This window comes from Eublepharis macularius, chromosome 15 (assembly GCF_028583425.1).
Source record: "Eublepharis macularius isolate TG4126 chromosome 15, MPM_Emac_v1.0, whole genome shotgun sequence".
NCBI classification, from domain to species: domain Eukaryota; kingdom Metazoa; phylum Chordata; class Lepidosauria; order Squamata; family Eublepharidae; genus Eublepharis; species Eublepharis macularius.
The window spans coordinates 12637438-12651808 of NC_072804.1; the positions used below are offsets into that span (position 1 = coordinate 12637438).

General features: G+C 45.5%; 1 protein-coding gene across 2 annotated transcripts in view; it reads right to left on the minus strand.

Moving 5' to 3' along the window:
- TBC1D19 (TBC1 domain family member 19) overlaps nt 1-14371 on the minus strand; it is a 205867-nt gene that overhangs the window by 158635 nt on the left and 32861 nt on the right. For both annotated transcript variants that reach the window (XM_054999858.1, XM_054999857.1), the window contains exons 3-6: nt 10472-10517; nt 8730-8805; nt 5707-5781; nt 5499-5562 (exon numbers count right to left, since the gene is read on the minus strand). In XM_054999858.1, coding sequence (XP_054855833.1) covers nt 5499-5562; nt 5707-5781; nt 8730-8805; nt 10472-10517 — 261 coding nt within the window. The remainder of the gene's footprint in view (nt 1-5498; nt 5563-5706; nt 5782-8729; nt 8806-10471; nt 10518-14371) is intronic.

Sequence of the window (14371 nt, forward strand, 5' to 3'; positions counted from 1 at the left end):
TCCAAAGGAGTTGAGTGTGTGCCCTGTCTCTGCCTGGTCTGCATTTCCTTGGTGACCAGTGAGGAAGGAGGAGGGTAGACCGACAGATGGGGACAAGCATCATCCTTGGTTCTGTACAGACTCTTTGCCTTCTTAGTAGTGGCAGGTGCAGAGGTGGGTTTTAGGTTCAATGTGTTCATTATCTCTACAAATCCCTCTATCACTGGGAATGCAATGTTGGACGTGGAGCCCGAGTACTGATGTTGCAAAATTTTATCTTTCAGTTTGGGCTCTGCAGAAGATATGTCTCTCTCTAGTGCCCTGGCCATTCTCATGAGGTGTTCTGTGTATGGTCTGAAGTTGTCAGTAGGTGAGACTTCCTCTGTCGTCCCTACTGCCTCATCAGGGGATGGTTCTGAGGGTGGGCTGGGACTATCCCTGCAGTGGTAGGGATCCATCTCAACTCCTGGTTCTGACAGCTGAAAAGCCATCCTAGAGCTTGAAAAGGAGTGATGCCTTCTGAGAGGTGCAGGTGATGGTTCTCTGGACATCACATTAATGAAAAAGGTCTTCCCTGTGTCTATCTCATAGCAAAACGGTTCTCATTGATACCAGAGCCTCTCATTTCGGGTATAATAACACTCCTCTCTTGGAGAACGATGGGCTCTTTGCCTTCTGTGGGGAACTTGCCATCTTCTTCAGAGAAGTGTGCCAACCACGACCTGGTAGAGGGTGATTTAGAGCGTGCCGATGGAGTAGGCAGTCAGTCAACTATTAGGACCTCTTGCTCTATCCACTTCCCCCCTAGGAAATACTCCATGTGGCTCTTGTGCAGACAGATGTTTTGCCTTTTTCGCTCTCTTCCTTGGGGGCTCTCCCTCCAATGTTTCCTTTGCGCTTGGATCCAATCACACCTTGACCGAAGCTGGTGCCTTCTTAGATACTTTTTACTTCGAGCGCTGCATCCCAGCCATCGGATCCGATCGTGTCAAAGACCTCAGTTCCGAGTCGGATCAACATGCTCGGGTTGGGTCTGGGAGACTGGAGACTTCCACTGATGTCGAGGGTGCTCGACTTTGAGGAGTCTTCGAGCCTGAGCTGGTCGGATCCGGAGGGTTGGATACCTCCGAGATGGATGGTGCTCGACTCCTAGGTGTCTTCGAGCCCAATGTACTGGGACTCAGAGTCGAGGGGTGTTCGGAGTCGATGGGACTTTCGGATCCGATACATTAGCACCACCAGCCTGAGCTGATTTCTTTGCCTCTGCCAGGTCTTCTACAACCTTGAGGGCTCTTTGCCAGCAGCCCGCTCTCTGCCCTGGCTTTGGTGGTAAAACTCAAACCGTGCTTGCACAACCGAGTGTTATGCAACTCTCCCAAGCACATCAAGCAAAGTGAATGCCCGTCAGTTTGGGTCATTTTTGCATTATGCTTCGTGCAATGCTTAAATAAAGTTTTTTCTGACATTTTCCGATACCAATCTCTCTCCAAGATAAAAAGACAATAGCTACTTATCTGCAATTTGATCAGCTAGAACCTCTTCCCATAGCAGCAAAAGAACTGAGGGTAGCAGGGGGCACCCCACCTCCCAGAGGGCTGTTTTTTGGCAGGAAATAGCTGAGCATGCACAGTAGGAGACAAGGGCGCCCCCTGGTGGATTTCAGTAAAAAACCCACCAAATCGGCAGGCCTGTGTGTGCGCAGTCCCACGTGGGACTGTACAGGAAGACCAAAGATGAATAAATCATCACCAAATGTGAAGTACTGTTGGTAAGGTCAAACTGGCAGAGTTTGGTAGCAAAGTGACATGTGGTGTTGTCAGAGATGGTATTCCTAATGGCTTGTATTCCATCTTTGTGAGGGATGTTGGTGTAGAGAGATTCAACATTCATGTTGACCAAAATGATGTTATCTTAAATACTGTCAATAGAAGGTATTTTTCTTAGAAAGTCTGTAGTGTCTTGCACATAACGGGGGGGCATTGATGGCATCTGTTCTGAGAAGGGAATCTATGCATCCAGAGACCTATGCCAACACAATAGGATGTCCTGGTTTGCCAGGCTTGTAAGGACCCCTTCCTTTTCCCACTCCTCATATTTGACAAAGGGAGCTCTGACTCTCAAAAGCACATACCCTGGAAATCTAGTTGGTCTTTAAGGTAGCACTGGCCTCAAATCTTGCTCTTCGATTACTGACCAACATCTTGTCCTGTATTCTCCACAACACAGTAGAATGCATCCTGAAATATGAGGCGAAAGTCAGTCCTTGGAATATGATTTCACAACTGCAACAGTTTGCCCCAGAGGGAGAAGTTCCTCTGGGGAACAATGAGATGTTCCCAGTGCCACCCGAAGCAGAATTACTTGACTCTAGGCCCAATGTCTTTTATGGGCTTAGAAGAGTGTGACTCTGCTTTCAATAGCACCGTTAATACACCACGTTTCTAATTACACAACCCAATTTCTACCTAACTCCATTAGAAGGCTAGACAGCAATTTTGTTAAGCACTTCACAATCGAATATGCCTGCTACAGGTTCAATAAATTGGAAGGTGCAAGATTAACAAACGACACCACACAAATATTTCTGACTAGCAGAGATTAAAATCCTCTCTGCATTTTCTGCAGCCATATCTCTATAAATCAATGCATACTGAAAGCACAGATAATATCTGGTAAAAGGTATAACGTTAATATAATTATTTATAGTGTAAGGAATTTACAGGTTGAACATTTATTTTCATATCAGAAGACATGTCATAACAAGTTCCTTATTTACCAGTTTAAAGTTGAAGATGTGATACCATTAAGAAAAAAAGTTATGTTTGGATAGAGGAGGAAAACAAGTAACATTTTCAAACCAACACACAATGTCCAATTTTTGCCTTTGACCAAGGTTCACTTTTCAAAAACTGAAGTATGAGTAATATATGCCCACAAACCTTCCTCCTCTTGTTGGGTATTTTTCCTCTCCATTTTCAGCGGTAATCTCCTTGGAAATAGACCCTGTCTATATAGCCCAAGGCTCCCTATATGCCGACCCTATATAGCCTAAGGCTCCCTATATGCTGACAGTGTTGTATAAAGTTTGTCTGGTTAATTTATATTCCCTGATAGATGAATAGTAGAACTCAGAGGGCATACATCCAGGACTGGATCCAGCAATCTGCTCATGCAATGATCATAAATTTTCATTGCTTTTTCATCTTCACAGAAACCCAACCCAAGGAAAGTTGAGGAACCCCCAGGGAATAACAGCCACATGGGTCAGTGGGCTGTAGTGAGGAGGGGGAAGGGGATGAAACTGCTTCCTCCTCCATCTTCCGTCCAATGAGAAATGAAGGGTAACTTTCCCATCTCCTGACTGCAGTTCATCAACTCGCAGAGCTATTACTTCACATGGGTTCTGCAACCCCAGGTATCAACCTTTCTAAGGTCATAAGGGCAGTTAGGGAAAGGAGAGAAGATACTCGAGTCTTCTGCTGAGGCATCACTGTATGTGTGTAAGTGTACAAAATGTGTGCATACTCTGCTTGGGACGGTACTGCACATATCTCTTTCTTCCCCAAAGTCTCTCATCCAGGCGTTGACCAACCACATATCCAATTCTCTTTCACAAGATACCATGCGCCCTTGTGCCCTCCAGGCATTGAACAATTAACAATATATATATATTGGTGTGTGTGTGTTTGTGTGTGTGTATGTATGTATGTGTATATGTATATATATATGTATAAAGAAACAACTATAATCCTCAGGCAAGTGTGTCAACTATAGTACATCAACTACAGCCCTCAGGCAGCCATTTGTTGGCCATTCCACAACTTAGGGTGGCCCATCTCGCATCAACCAGAAACTGGGCCTTACCTATTGTGGACCCAGCTCATAGTATGGACTCCTGAGGGGGTGAGGAGAGCCCCCTCCTTGGAGATATCCAGGAGGTGCTGCAAGGCCTGCTTTTTTTGCCAGGGCTTGTGAGAGAGTGAAGGGTGGGCATCTTTTAAGTGGGGAAGAGATCTTATCTTGGTTTTAATTTGGAAATTTTAAAATAACTATTAAAAACAAACAGAAAGGAGGGTCAGTAAGAGAACACCAAATGTGTCCACCCACTGGCAGAAGATACTGACAGAAAGGACAGATGAATCTCCTTGCAGAGGGAATTCCACAGTTTGGGCACTATGACCAAGAAAGGCAGCCAGGATGCCACCCAACCAGCCTCAGATGGTGGGGGCACCTGTTATACTAAAGGCGTTTAGATATCAAGTTAGCCTTTGATTCACCTTCTAATGCAAGCCCTGGGAAAGGTGGCCTCTTCTCAGGAAGAAGAGGTCATTAAAAGAGGCCTGGCATTGCCATTTGTTGTCATTGTCATTCTTTGATGGAGAAATCGGTGTTTTTCTAGACTGCTAGTCCCATCATAAAACGTGGGTGATGTGTCTAGGGTCTCGCCTGGCTATGGAGTTTGGGAGGCTGGTCCTAACTCAACAGCAGGGAAGGGAAATTCCACCTCTCTGATAAAGGGTTTTAAAAGATCTGCAGCCTCTATACCTCCAAAGAGGATCAGGGATAGGGACAAAAGACAGCTAGACATTAATAATTTTATTTCCTTTTCATATTTAGCGGCTAAATTTAAGAGTGCTATACCCTCCTCCATATTGTGTACTCTGTGTCTTTTATATTCTAATGTAGTACAATAAAGATCTTTCTTTGGTTAAAAATAATGCTGTGTCAAAAGACGTCCTCACCCACTCGCCTGTTCATCCATTCATTAGTACTCTGAGTAGGTTCACCAGTTTCCAAAAAAACTGGTGAGAGTTGGCTATACATTTGTTGGCTGCAGGTATCAAAGGGGAATATGAAAAGGAGGGAATGTGGGAAGTTGCCCCCTGGCCACAATACCACTCAAAGCAGAGCCTCTGAAGATGTGGTCAGGTAGGTTCATATGGGAGAAGGCAGTCATTCAGGTATGCTGGCCCTTTAAAGGGCACTTTGTACGGGGCCTGAAAGAAAATTAGAAGCCAGTGTAGATGGAGCAAGACTGGAGTAATACAGTTCCTGTGACTCAATCCAGGCAGTATTCTGGCCACAGCATTCTGTACCAGTTGCAATTTTTGGATATTCTTCAAGGAGTATCCAAAAGGAGTGGAACACATTGTAGTAACGTAATGTAGATGTTACCAGGACATGTACTTACAGTGGGAAAAAAATTGCCTGGGGAAAGCTGGCTCACCAGCTGAAAAGGCACTCCTGGCCACTGCTGCCACCTGCTTGTCCAATAGGAGGCATAGGCCCAGCAGAAACTCCAAGCTACGAACTTGCTTTTCTTAGAGGAAGTGCAGCCTCATTCAGAACAGAAGAGACCTCAATGCCCTGGTCAGTCCTTCCACCCAAGCAGTAGACCTCCATCTTGCGTGGAATAATCTTTTAATTATTATAGCCTTTTTTAAAACTTACACATATACACATTGCATTGCAATAAACATTTATATGATTTTATATTGCATAAAGCAGAAGTCACATACCTGGTTCATCTGTGCCCATTTCATTCCATTTATTTAGAAGTTCCTTCTGCTCATTTACTGATCTCTGTGAACCATAAAAGCAAGGTGCAGGGTTCAACAAACCAATCTTAAGTATGCCGTATATGTTTTTTAAAAACTCCTCCATGTTAAACTAAGGTTACTCTTGCCTAAAGGTTACATTCACTGGGAAGGACGTTCATAAACTTACCTTCTGTGCTAATGGAATGCCAAGTTCTGTGCACATACTATTTAGACTCTTCAGAATGCGTTTTTCCCAGTTTCCCTGCAACAGATGACAAATTTATAACATTTCCATCTTTCCTTTAGGATCTGAAATCTCATATTTTTGGGAGGCAGGCTGATTCTTAAAAGGGCACAGATTCTGCAACATGTTGCTAAACAAGCACCTCACCAACTTTTAAATCATCATCACCAAACCGGTGAACACAGAGGGAGACTTGTGAGTTTGTTGAGCCTAGTTGCTGTACCAAATTATCCTTTGCTCAATTATGCCGGCAACCCATGCAACTCAAAAGAACCTGACCTGAAAAAGACACAGAACAGTTTGTCCAGATCAGGAAAAAATGTGCTTGGCTAGCAAGGCTGCATCTCTCAATTTTCAAAGCTGACACAAGGACACGAGTCACATATGATGTGTGACTGTACATTTACTCTTAATTTTTTCCCCAATTTAACTCAGAGGGAGATGTGGGAGACTGAAATCCTGAGCAGAAGTCTAGTGGTTGCTTAACCCTTTCCCATCTGTCCTTGTTTTTCTGTTTCTCTCTCACACAAATATGCATTTCAACCACAGAAGCCAGTATGGTGTAGTGGTAAGAATGTCAGACAAGGACCTGGGAGTCCCAGGTTCAAATCCCATCCATCTACTGTGGAATCTCACTGGGTAACTTTGGGTCAATTGCTCTTGCTCAGTCTAACCTACCTCATAGGGTTGTTGTGAGGATAAAATGGAGGAAAGGATAAAATGGAGGAAAGGATAATAACATGAGCTGCTTTGGGTTTCCTTTGGAGAGAACAGCAAGGTATTAATGAAATAAATAAAAAGATAATCGTACCTTTTCACCTGCAGAGAGAAAAGCATTCGACAAAGGTGATTTTGACTGGGAGGAAAGGTTCAACACCCCCTCCTCCAGCTCTCCATGCTCAAGATCCTAGCCATCTGCAGCTGTGTCTTTTTTAGGATTAGGAATAAATATGTACCACATTTAAGTCAGCCTGGGAAACAGAATGCTGCACTGGCCGGTAGATATGCTTGTTTGGCTGTTGCTGTTTATCTATTCACCAAGGGCAACTATTACTCATCTCAGCAAATGGCACGCATGATTTACAATCCAACATGACTGAATCTTCTTCATATCATCCCTATAACACGAGCTCTGAAATTCAGTGCTGAAAATCCAATTCAGCAAGTCACATGGATGAAATGAGACAGTTAATTTAGATTTCTCTGTTTGCTTCTCAGTATCCCATGAGCCTGATCTCTTATACTGCACACACATAACAGTCTTTCAGGCACAGGCACTACTGTATCTGCAGGCACTACCATTAAGAAAGAAACTGTTACACCAATATTCTGCCCCATCAGGACCACCAAGTCAGCTAAGCAACTCTATGCTGTACTCATGTGCAGTTTCAGGATGCCTCTGCTACCAATAAGTTAACTTCATAGAATCATCATAGAGTTGGAAGGGGCCAGACAGACCATCTAGTCCAACCCCTGAGGAACCGCACGGATGAAGGAAGGCAGACCCCTTATCATACCCCCACCTCTCCAAGCCCAGTATCTGGACTCTCTGGCCTTTGTAGTTCCAGCCACTAGACACTGGTACTGTTTCCTGCCAAATCCCTGCCAGCCCCCCTCCTTCTACTGGCTCCATTCACCCTCTGTCAAGCAGCCCCCCTACTTGTCTCTCAGTTCTAGTCCAGCAGCAGGTAACCAGTAAACTCTGTTGCATCAGATGTTCACCTCTAGTTCATCCTCCTGCCTGCCTTTCAACAGGAGAGAGGGCAAAAGCTGTTGTCCTAAAGTAGTGGTACTCATGCCGTGGCTCAAGAACGACCTTTGGCTCTTTCCCATGCCATCTCCAGCTCTTCTTCTAATTTCAGTCTGGGGCTTTGCTTTCCACTTCCAACAGCATGCCAAGAAGTAAAGGCATGCAAACATTAAGCTAGCGGAATTTAAGTTTTGCCGCACTAAAAATGTATTTGGTTGTGTTTACAGTTTAATATTATATAATTAAATTTAATATTAATAGGTTTGTGTATGTTTGCTGGGGTGGTGTGAAGGACATACAGCAGTCACATGCCTGTCTTGGTCAGCAGTGATCACGTCTCTCTGTAAGCCACAGAGTGAGTACTGCTGCCCTAAAGGATGCATGGCTGGTTACAAATTCCAGAAGCTGCATGCCTTGGATGGAGGAATGGTACACCTTGCCTTTTCTTTCAGTTCCAAGGATGTGGGATTACAGGACTGAAAGAACCCATTATAAGAAAGCAAATGTTGGTATTGCTTTAAGCACCAGAGGGAGTCTCTTCGCCTATACTAGAGCACTGAAGATGAGATACTCTCTTGCAAATGGTGGCAATGTACAGTAACCAAAGTTTGAGGGAGGGAGGAAAGAGGGGATTCCTAACTGATCATTTTTATACTATTTATACTTTTGGCCATAGACTCAAGTGCCATATGTCTAAGCAACTGGACTTAGAACTAGAAAGGGCTTTGCGGGGGAGGAAAGAGCGGGCGCAGCTGCTCCAGCTGCGCAGAGAGAATTAAGACCGAGATGCAAGGGGGGGGGGGGAAGAAGTCCTGATCCTGAATATAATCTGTATTGTATAAGACCTACCAATCTGATAGCATATTAGAAAGTTAACTTTTAAGAAAAATTGCAGTATGAAGGGAATACAAGACATGTAGTGTAGTGTTTGTTGTTTGTATGTTGATTTTCCCTTTTCCCAGTTCTCCCTTCCCCTTTTTTTTTCTTTCCCCTCCCCTGTATACTTTTGTAGTCTTCTGTAGTTTTTTTATGTTAGATATTAAAAAATAAAAAACTTTAAAAAAAAGAAAAAGAAAAAAAAGAACTAGAAAGGGCTTTGAGAAGACAAAACATCTAACTAAAACTGTGCAACCAGTAGGGTGAATCCATTCTCCAACTTAAGTGGCTCTTCCTCTAATACATACTGCAATAACAGTCAAATTTAATCACAGCCAACCTGAGCTTTCCTCATATAAGCCAAAGATTCCTTTATATGTTCAGGAGGTGCTGATGGATGACATGGTGAAGGGAACCTTGAGAGAGAGAGAGAGAGAGAGAGAGAGAGAGAGAGAGAGATCACACATGATGAGCAAATTACTTCTCATCACCCAGATCATTTTCAGAGATAATGTAATCAGATGTCTACCAAAATCAATCAATCATAGATATACCAGCACTAGGAAAGGTCTGTATGAACCAATCAAATCCTAATCTTATGTCTGCACTAAACATGCAGAAAATGAATTCACTAGAAATATTAATAATTATTGTTCACTTCAGACAAGTGCACAATCCCTAATGCCAGGTCATTTCAACCTTTTTATATACTTCCATGAGAAATGGTACTGGGTAAGATAACCATTAGAGATGGAATTATCACATAAAGCAATTGGGATAAGAGAAAAACCCACATGGCTATAGTACTTACTGTTTACGTATGTGCAGGGATCCCTCCCCCTGTTTTTACATCTGAGTATAAGAGACCCTCCTGCTTCACTGATGGTTGCTTTGTAAAGGGGCTTTTCAAGAGTAGAAAGGGAAAGGTAGAAAAATGCTGATATGCACATGGGTATTTCAATCCTACCCACAGCATTACCCACTTGAGTATAAACAAACCCCCCTGAAGTATTAGAAGGGTAGCCATGTTAGTCTTTTATAGCAAAATTACACAGGAGTCTAGTACTCCTTAAGGACTAACAAACTGTATTCCAGAGCAAGGTTTTGCAACTCAGAATTCATTTCATTTCCCTCGTACCTTAATTTGCTTAATACACAAACTCAGAGGAGGAGGGGAGATATTTAGAACCCAACAGTACAACAATATGCTGGTGTTCTGCTGGAATTAGATCTAAGCAATGCAGCGATCAATTGTTATTACGGCGTGGTGCCCAGAACTTCCCTAGCCAACGTCTTCTAGCACACAACATTATAGCATCGGGTCACTCGCCTGCATCAGAGACGGCCAACTTCTCCAGCTTGGGAATCAGAGTCTTTCCCAACCTAACTGCAGAAGAGACCAAACTCTCCCAAACCACATCCTCAACATTCACTCTTTCCACCTCTGTATCTTGACTGGGGGGATACAGCCCAAGATGAAAAACCCTTCCAACACTGAATGAGAAATAATGCTGGGATAGCCTACCATTTAGTACTAACAGGGTTGCTAGCTAACTGGCTAGCTAGGAGGGAAGGCCCAAGTGCTCCTACTGCTGGTCAACATAAATAAAAGCAACAGAGTGGACAAATTTCAGCTAGGCAATACAGAGAAAATGCAGTAAATACTGTTTTGTCACTATATTTACAGTGGGACTTCACCAAAATCTATCAGAGACCAGCCTTGTGTCCACTGGGGAATTTTTAGAAAGATTAAAAATAAGAATGCAGTATATCTTTTTATGCTTTGTCTTTTGTGCTGTTCTCCTGGGAACAGGTCACTGGTGAGAGGATAAAGGGGAGAGGTAGCTGTGAATTTCCTTCATTGTGCAGGAGGCTGACTAGATAACCCTCAAGATCCCTTCCAGCTCTGTTTTTCTCTACCGACAAGCAAATTTTACAGTCTGTTGCCAATTGCAAAAGTATTAGTGTAGTCTTCATCAAAGTAAACATTAAAGGATATTACAAATATTGCATGCACAAATGAAGACGAAAAATATTTAATCTATCACAGAAAAATGCAGACAAAAACCCAAACAAACTTACACACTGAGTTCACTATAAACAGCATTCTGCAGCTTCTTTTCCCATCCTGGTAAAATAAAAAGGATTTTAAAGGTTAGAACATATATTATAAAAATGCCATTGACTGTCAAAGCTCTCTAAGCGCACTTAGGCGCACAAACCTTTGAAGTAAGCAGTCTGAAGTAAACAGAGTCCACTCCTAAAAGCACTCTCACAGAACAATCTATTTGGTTCCCAAACTGTTCAATTTCTCCACAGCATATATATATATTGCGTATAACAGACTAGCTGCACTAAAACTAAGCAAACTGCCTCAGAAGTTTTCAACAGACTTCCAAGCAACCATGTTCAGAACAGCAACTCAGACTATAATGGCTGTCAGAACCTGTTCTCCAGCCCCCAAGTACTCTGCAGCTTTGCATCAATCCACACTACCTCCGGCTATAGGGCCAGGCACAGGAAAAATCTTGCCCCTGTGACAGCTGAGGAACTGAGGCATGCTGAAAGGCAACCCATGCTGATTTTGGTGCATGTTGCTTACATGTGTCAGGATCAGAATGCTCTCATGTATGTTCTTGCCTAACCGACTCCATCTTTAATCCTTTCAGTGTTTAAGTGCTTTCTTCACAGGTGCCAAGGTTCCCAGGCAGCTATCTCACAGAGAAGGATTGTTTTGGCTACCGCTGTTCCACCAAGAACCGGCCTTGAGAGACTTTCGCTTTCCTAGCTTCAAAAGAATTGTTTTGAGAACTATGGGGGGAGGTTGGGCCTGCTGGGATCTGTTACTTTGTACCTCATGCTTTGCCTGTCATTGGTAACAATGCATATGTACCATCCTGAATATTGTATTCAGGCCAGTGGACTATAATGAACTAATTCTCCAGTAAAAAACCTTTTGGAAACAATGGACTGTTGTCTGATTGCAGAGGGTAGTCTGGAATAAGGACATTATCTAGCCACAGCTCTGACATTTTGTTACCAATCATTTTCCAATGCCTAAGCCGGATCAAACGGACTCCAAAGCTGTCCCGCTCAGGGATCCTTTGTTTGACCCGTATGCCTCCCCCGGCTCCCAAGGATTGGAACCTCAAGGACCTGTACCGAGAGGAAACAGCTCCTCTGTTACTACGCTCTACACTCTCGCTCCCAGCAGTGCAGATACCCGGCCCAGAGCTACAGCCAAACCACTGTTTTCCGTGCCCACTCCAACGCAGTGGGGCGCGAGACCAAGGGAGACGAGGGAACGGAGGGCCAGTACGATGTTCACGCAAACACAGGTGGATAGTTGGCGCAGTTTGGAGTCAATACCTGAGCATGCCAGCAGCCAACCGTGGCTTTACTGGAACAGGACGACCGAACAAACGGAGTGGGAGACGTCCCGCCGTGGCGCCCTAAGCTGGGATTATTCGGAAGTCACCCCGTGGTCGGGGCAACAAGACGTGAGTGAGCACCAGTGGGTGCAGCTTCAAAGCAGAACAATTGCAATTGATTCTGGAATATCAGCAATCACTGGTTTGGCGAAAGGGATCTTAGCCGCAAGATCTCAAGAAGAACAAGGAGTGGAAGAAATCATACCTGGTCTACCGAGGCCACATGCGGAATATGTGCCCACTTCGCAAGCTACCGGTTATACAGAACAGGAGGAGGTGAATCCAGACAGAGTGCAAGTTTTGGAGACCAGACTAGCAAGCATGGAAGAAAGTTTAGCCCACGCCGTCCACCTGCTATCGGTACTCGTGGTGGGGGACGGTGGGCGTGAACCGCCAGCTGGTCTACCAGACATCAGTCAAAGTTTGTCAAACCTACAAAATCTTTTGCCCCGTCCAGAGGGCCCTATCCAACCGTGGCCGCAACAGCCACCGGAAATGGGGGATTCTGGATCTGAAACTGGGGAAAGACCTTGTCCTGAAGACCCGTGTCCAGAAGAACCCCATCCTGAACAGCCGATCATACCGGATGACAACGGAGCCGGCGGAGGAGGAGGAGAACCGTGTCCAGAAGACCCCCGTCCCAATCGTCCCATCATTCCCGCTGATAGTGGAAACAGAGGAGGAGGTGGGGAACCAGGACAACCTCTGAGGCCCACTTCCCCTATAGTACCTCCACCCACGACCCAAGCGAATCAGCCACCAAGCCTCCCGAGAGGAGATACACCGTGAGTCATCCCTGGGACGAGCAGAATCGGAAGAGGTACTACTCCCAGGCCACACCAAACGCCAGGGCCGCGGGGGACCATGGTGCCTCTCCAACCTATCTCTCCTCACCCATCCCCGTTTCAACCGGCACCCCAAGGGCCGATTCCCGCTCCTCTGTTACCAGCGCCTAGAGGCCCACCGCCGGTTCAGCCGGCACCCCTACGGCCAGCGCCGCTACAACCCGTACCTGGAGGGCCTCCCCAGCCGATCCCGGGAGGGGCTCCCCCACAACACCCTCAACCTTATCCTCAGCAGCCTCCGCCGCAGCTACCGCCAACACCGCGACAGCCTCCTTTACAACTCGCCCCACTCGACGTCTACCCGATGCCAGCACCAGCTCCCCGGCAAGAACTTCCCATGGGATGGGTTAAGCTAGAAGCTACGTTTGATGGAGATCCTTCCAAGCTGGGATTTTTCCTTGTCCAAGCAGTACAGTTTTTCAATCGATGGGGACATCTATTTGGAAGTGAAGCCAGTCAAATCGAACACCTGGGATCGAGACTTCAAGGCAAAGCGGCTGACTGGTATGTAGGACTTTATGATATTGGTGCCCCCGAGTTGAATACACTTCAAGGGCTAGTGGACGCGCTCCGTGCCCAATATGAAGATCCCCTGGAAGAAACTAGGGCCCGGACTGAATTGCAGTCTATTAGGCAAGGCAGTATGTCGGCTAGAGACTATGTTACAAAATTCCGACAGCTCGCTGCCAAATGCCCAAGGTGTGAAGAATCCACCAAAATCATTTTATTCAAACAGGGGTTAAATCCTAAATTGTTGGATAGAGCTCTCATGCAAGATAACCCTCCTACGCTGTTAGGATGGATCCAGTTAACCTGCGAAGTAGAAAATCGCATGCTGGAAGTTCGTTTAGTAGAACAACATCAACAACCAGCGGGCCAAAGGCGCTCCTCAGTCCTCGTTCGAGGAGGCCGAGGGGCTGGATACGCTACTCGTGGAGCGAGAGATGCTAGATGGCAACAAGGTTTGTGTCTACAGTGTGGCCAAAGTGGTCACTTTGCAGCGCAATGTCCGTACCGGCCTGTGCAAAGACCTCTACTCCAACTAAGACGTCCAGCCCCCGCAACCTACTCGGCGCCACCGCGCCCAACACCAGCTCCCAGATCCGCAAGGGGCAGAGGAGCTCCTCGGAAGAACCTCCCCGAGAGAGGGTTAGAGTTAGAAGAAGTTATGGAATATGATTCAACAGCTCTAACCGGGGAGGAGAATCCAGAAAGTCCCGCTTCGGGAAACGAAATGGATCTGTCGTAAAAGGACCCAAACGGCAGATCAAACCTCAGTCCGTTCCTGCTTTGAACAGACCTCCAGGGTCCATACTCTTCATACCCGTAATATTAGTAAATCCAGATCGAAAAATGCACATCCGCGTGCAAGCTCTAATAGATTCGGGCTGCTCAAGAGACATTATTGCCCCAGCCTTGGTGAATGGATTAGTGCTTCCTGTACAGGAACTGCAAACGCCCGTTATTTTTGAGCAAATGGACGGCACTAATATGAACCCAGTCACTACCGAAACCACTCCGGTCGTAACCGGCATGGGGCACCATTGGGAGGTAAGATCGTTCGTCATTAGTGCCACCGCCAAATACCCCTTGATCCTGGGAAGCCGATGGTTGTGCGATCACAACCCCTATATAAACTGGGCAGAAGGAAGCATCACGTTCAGCCATGATGCCTGCAAAAGTCACTGTTGAAATCAAAATTGGGG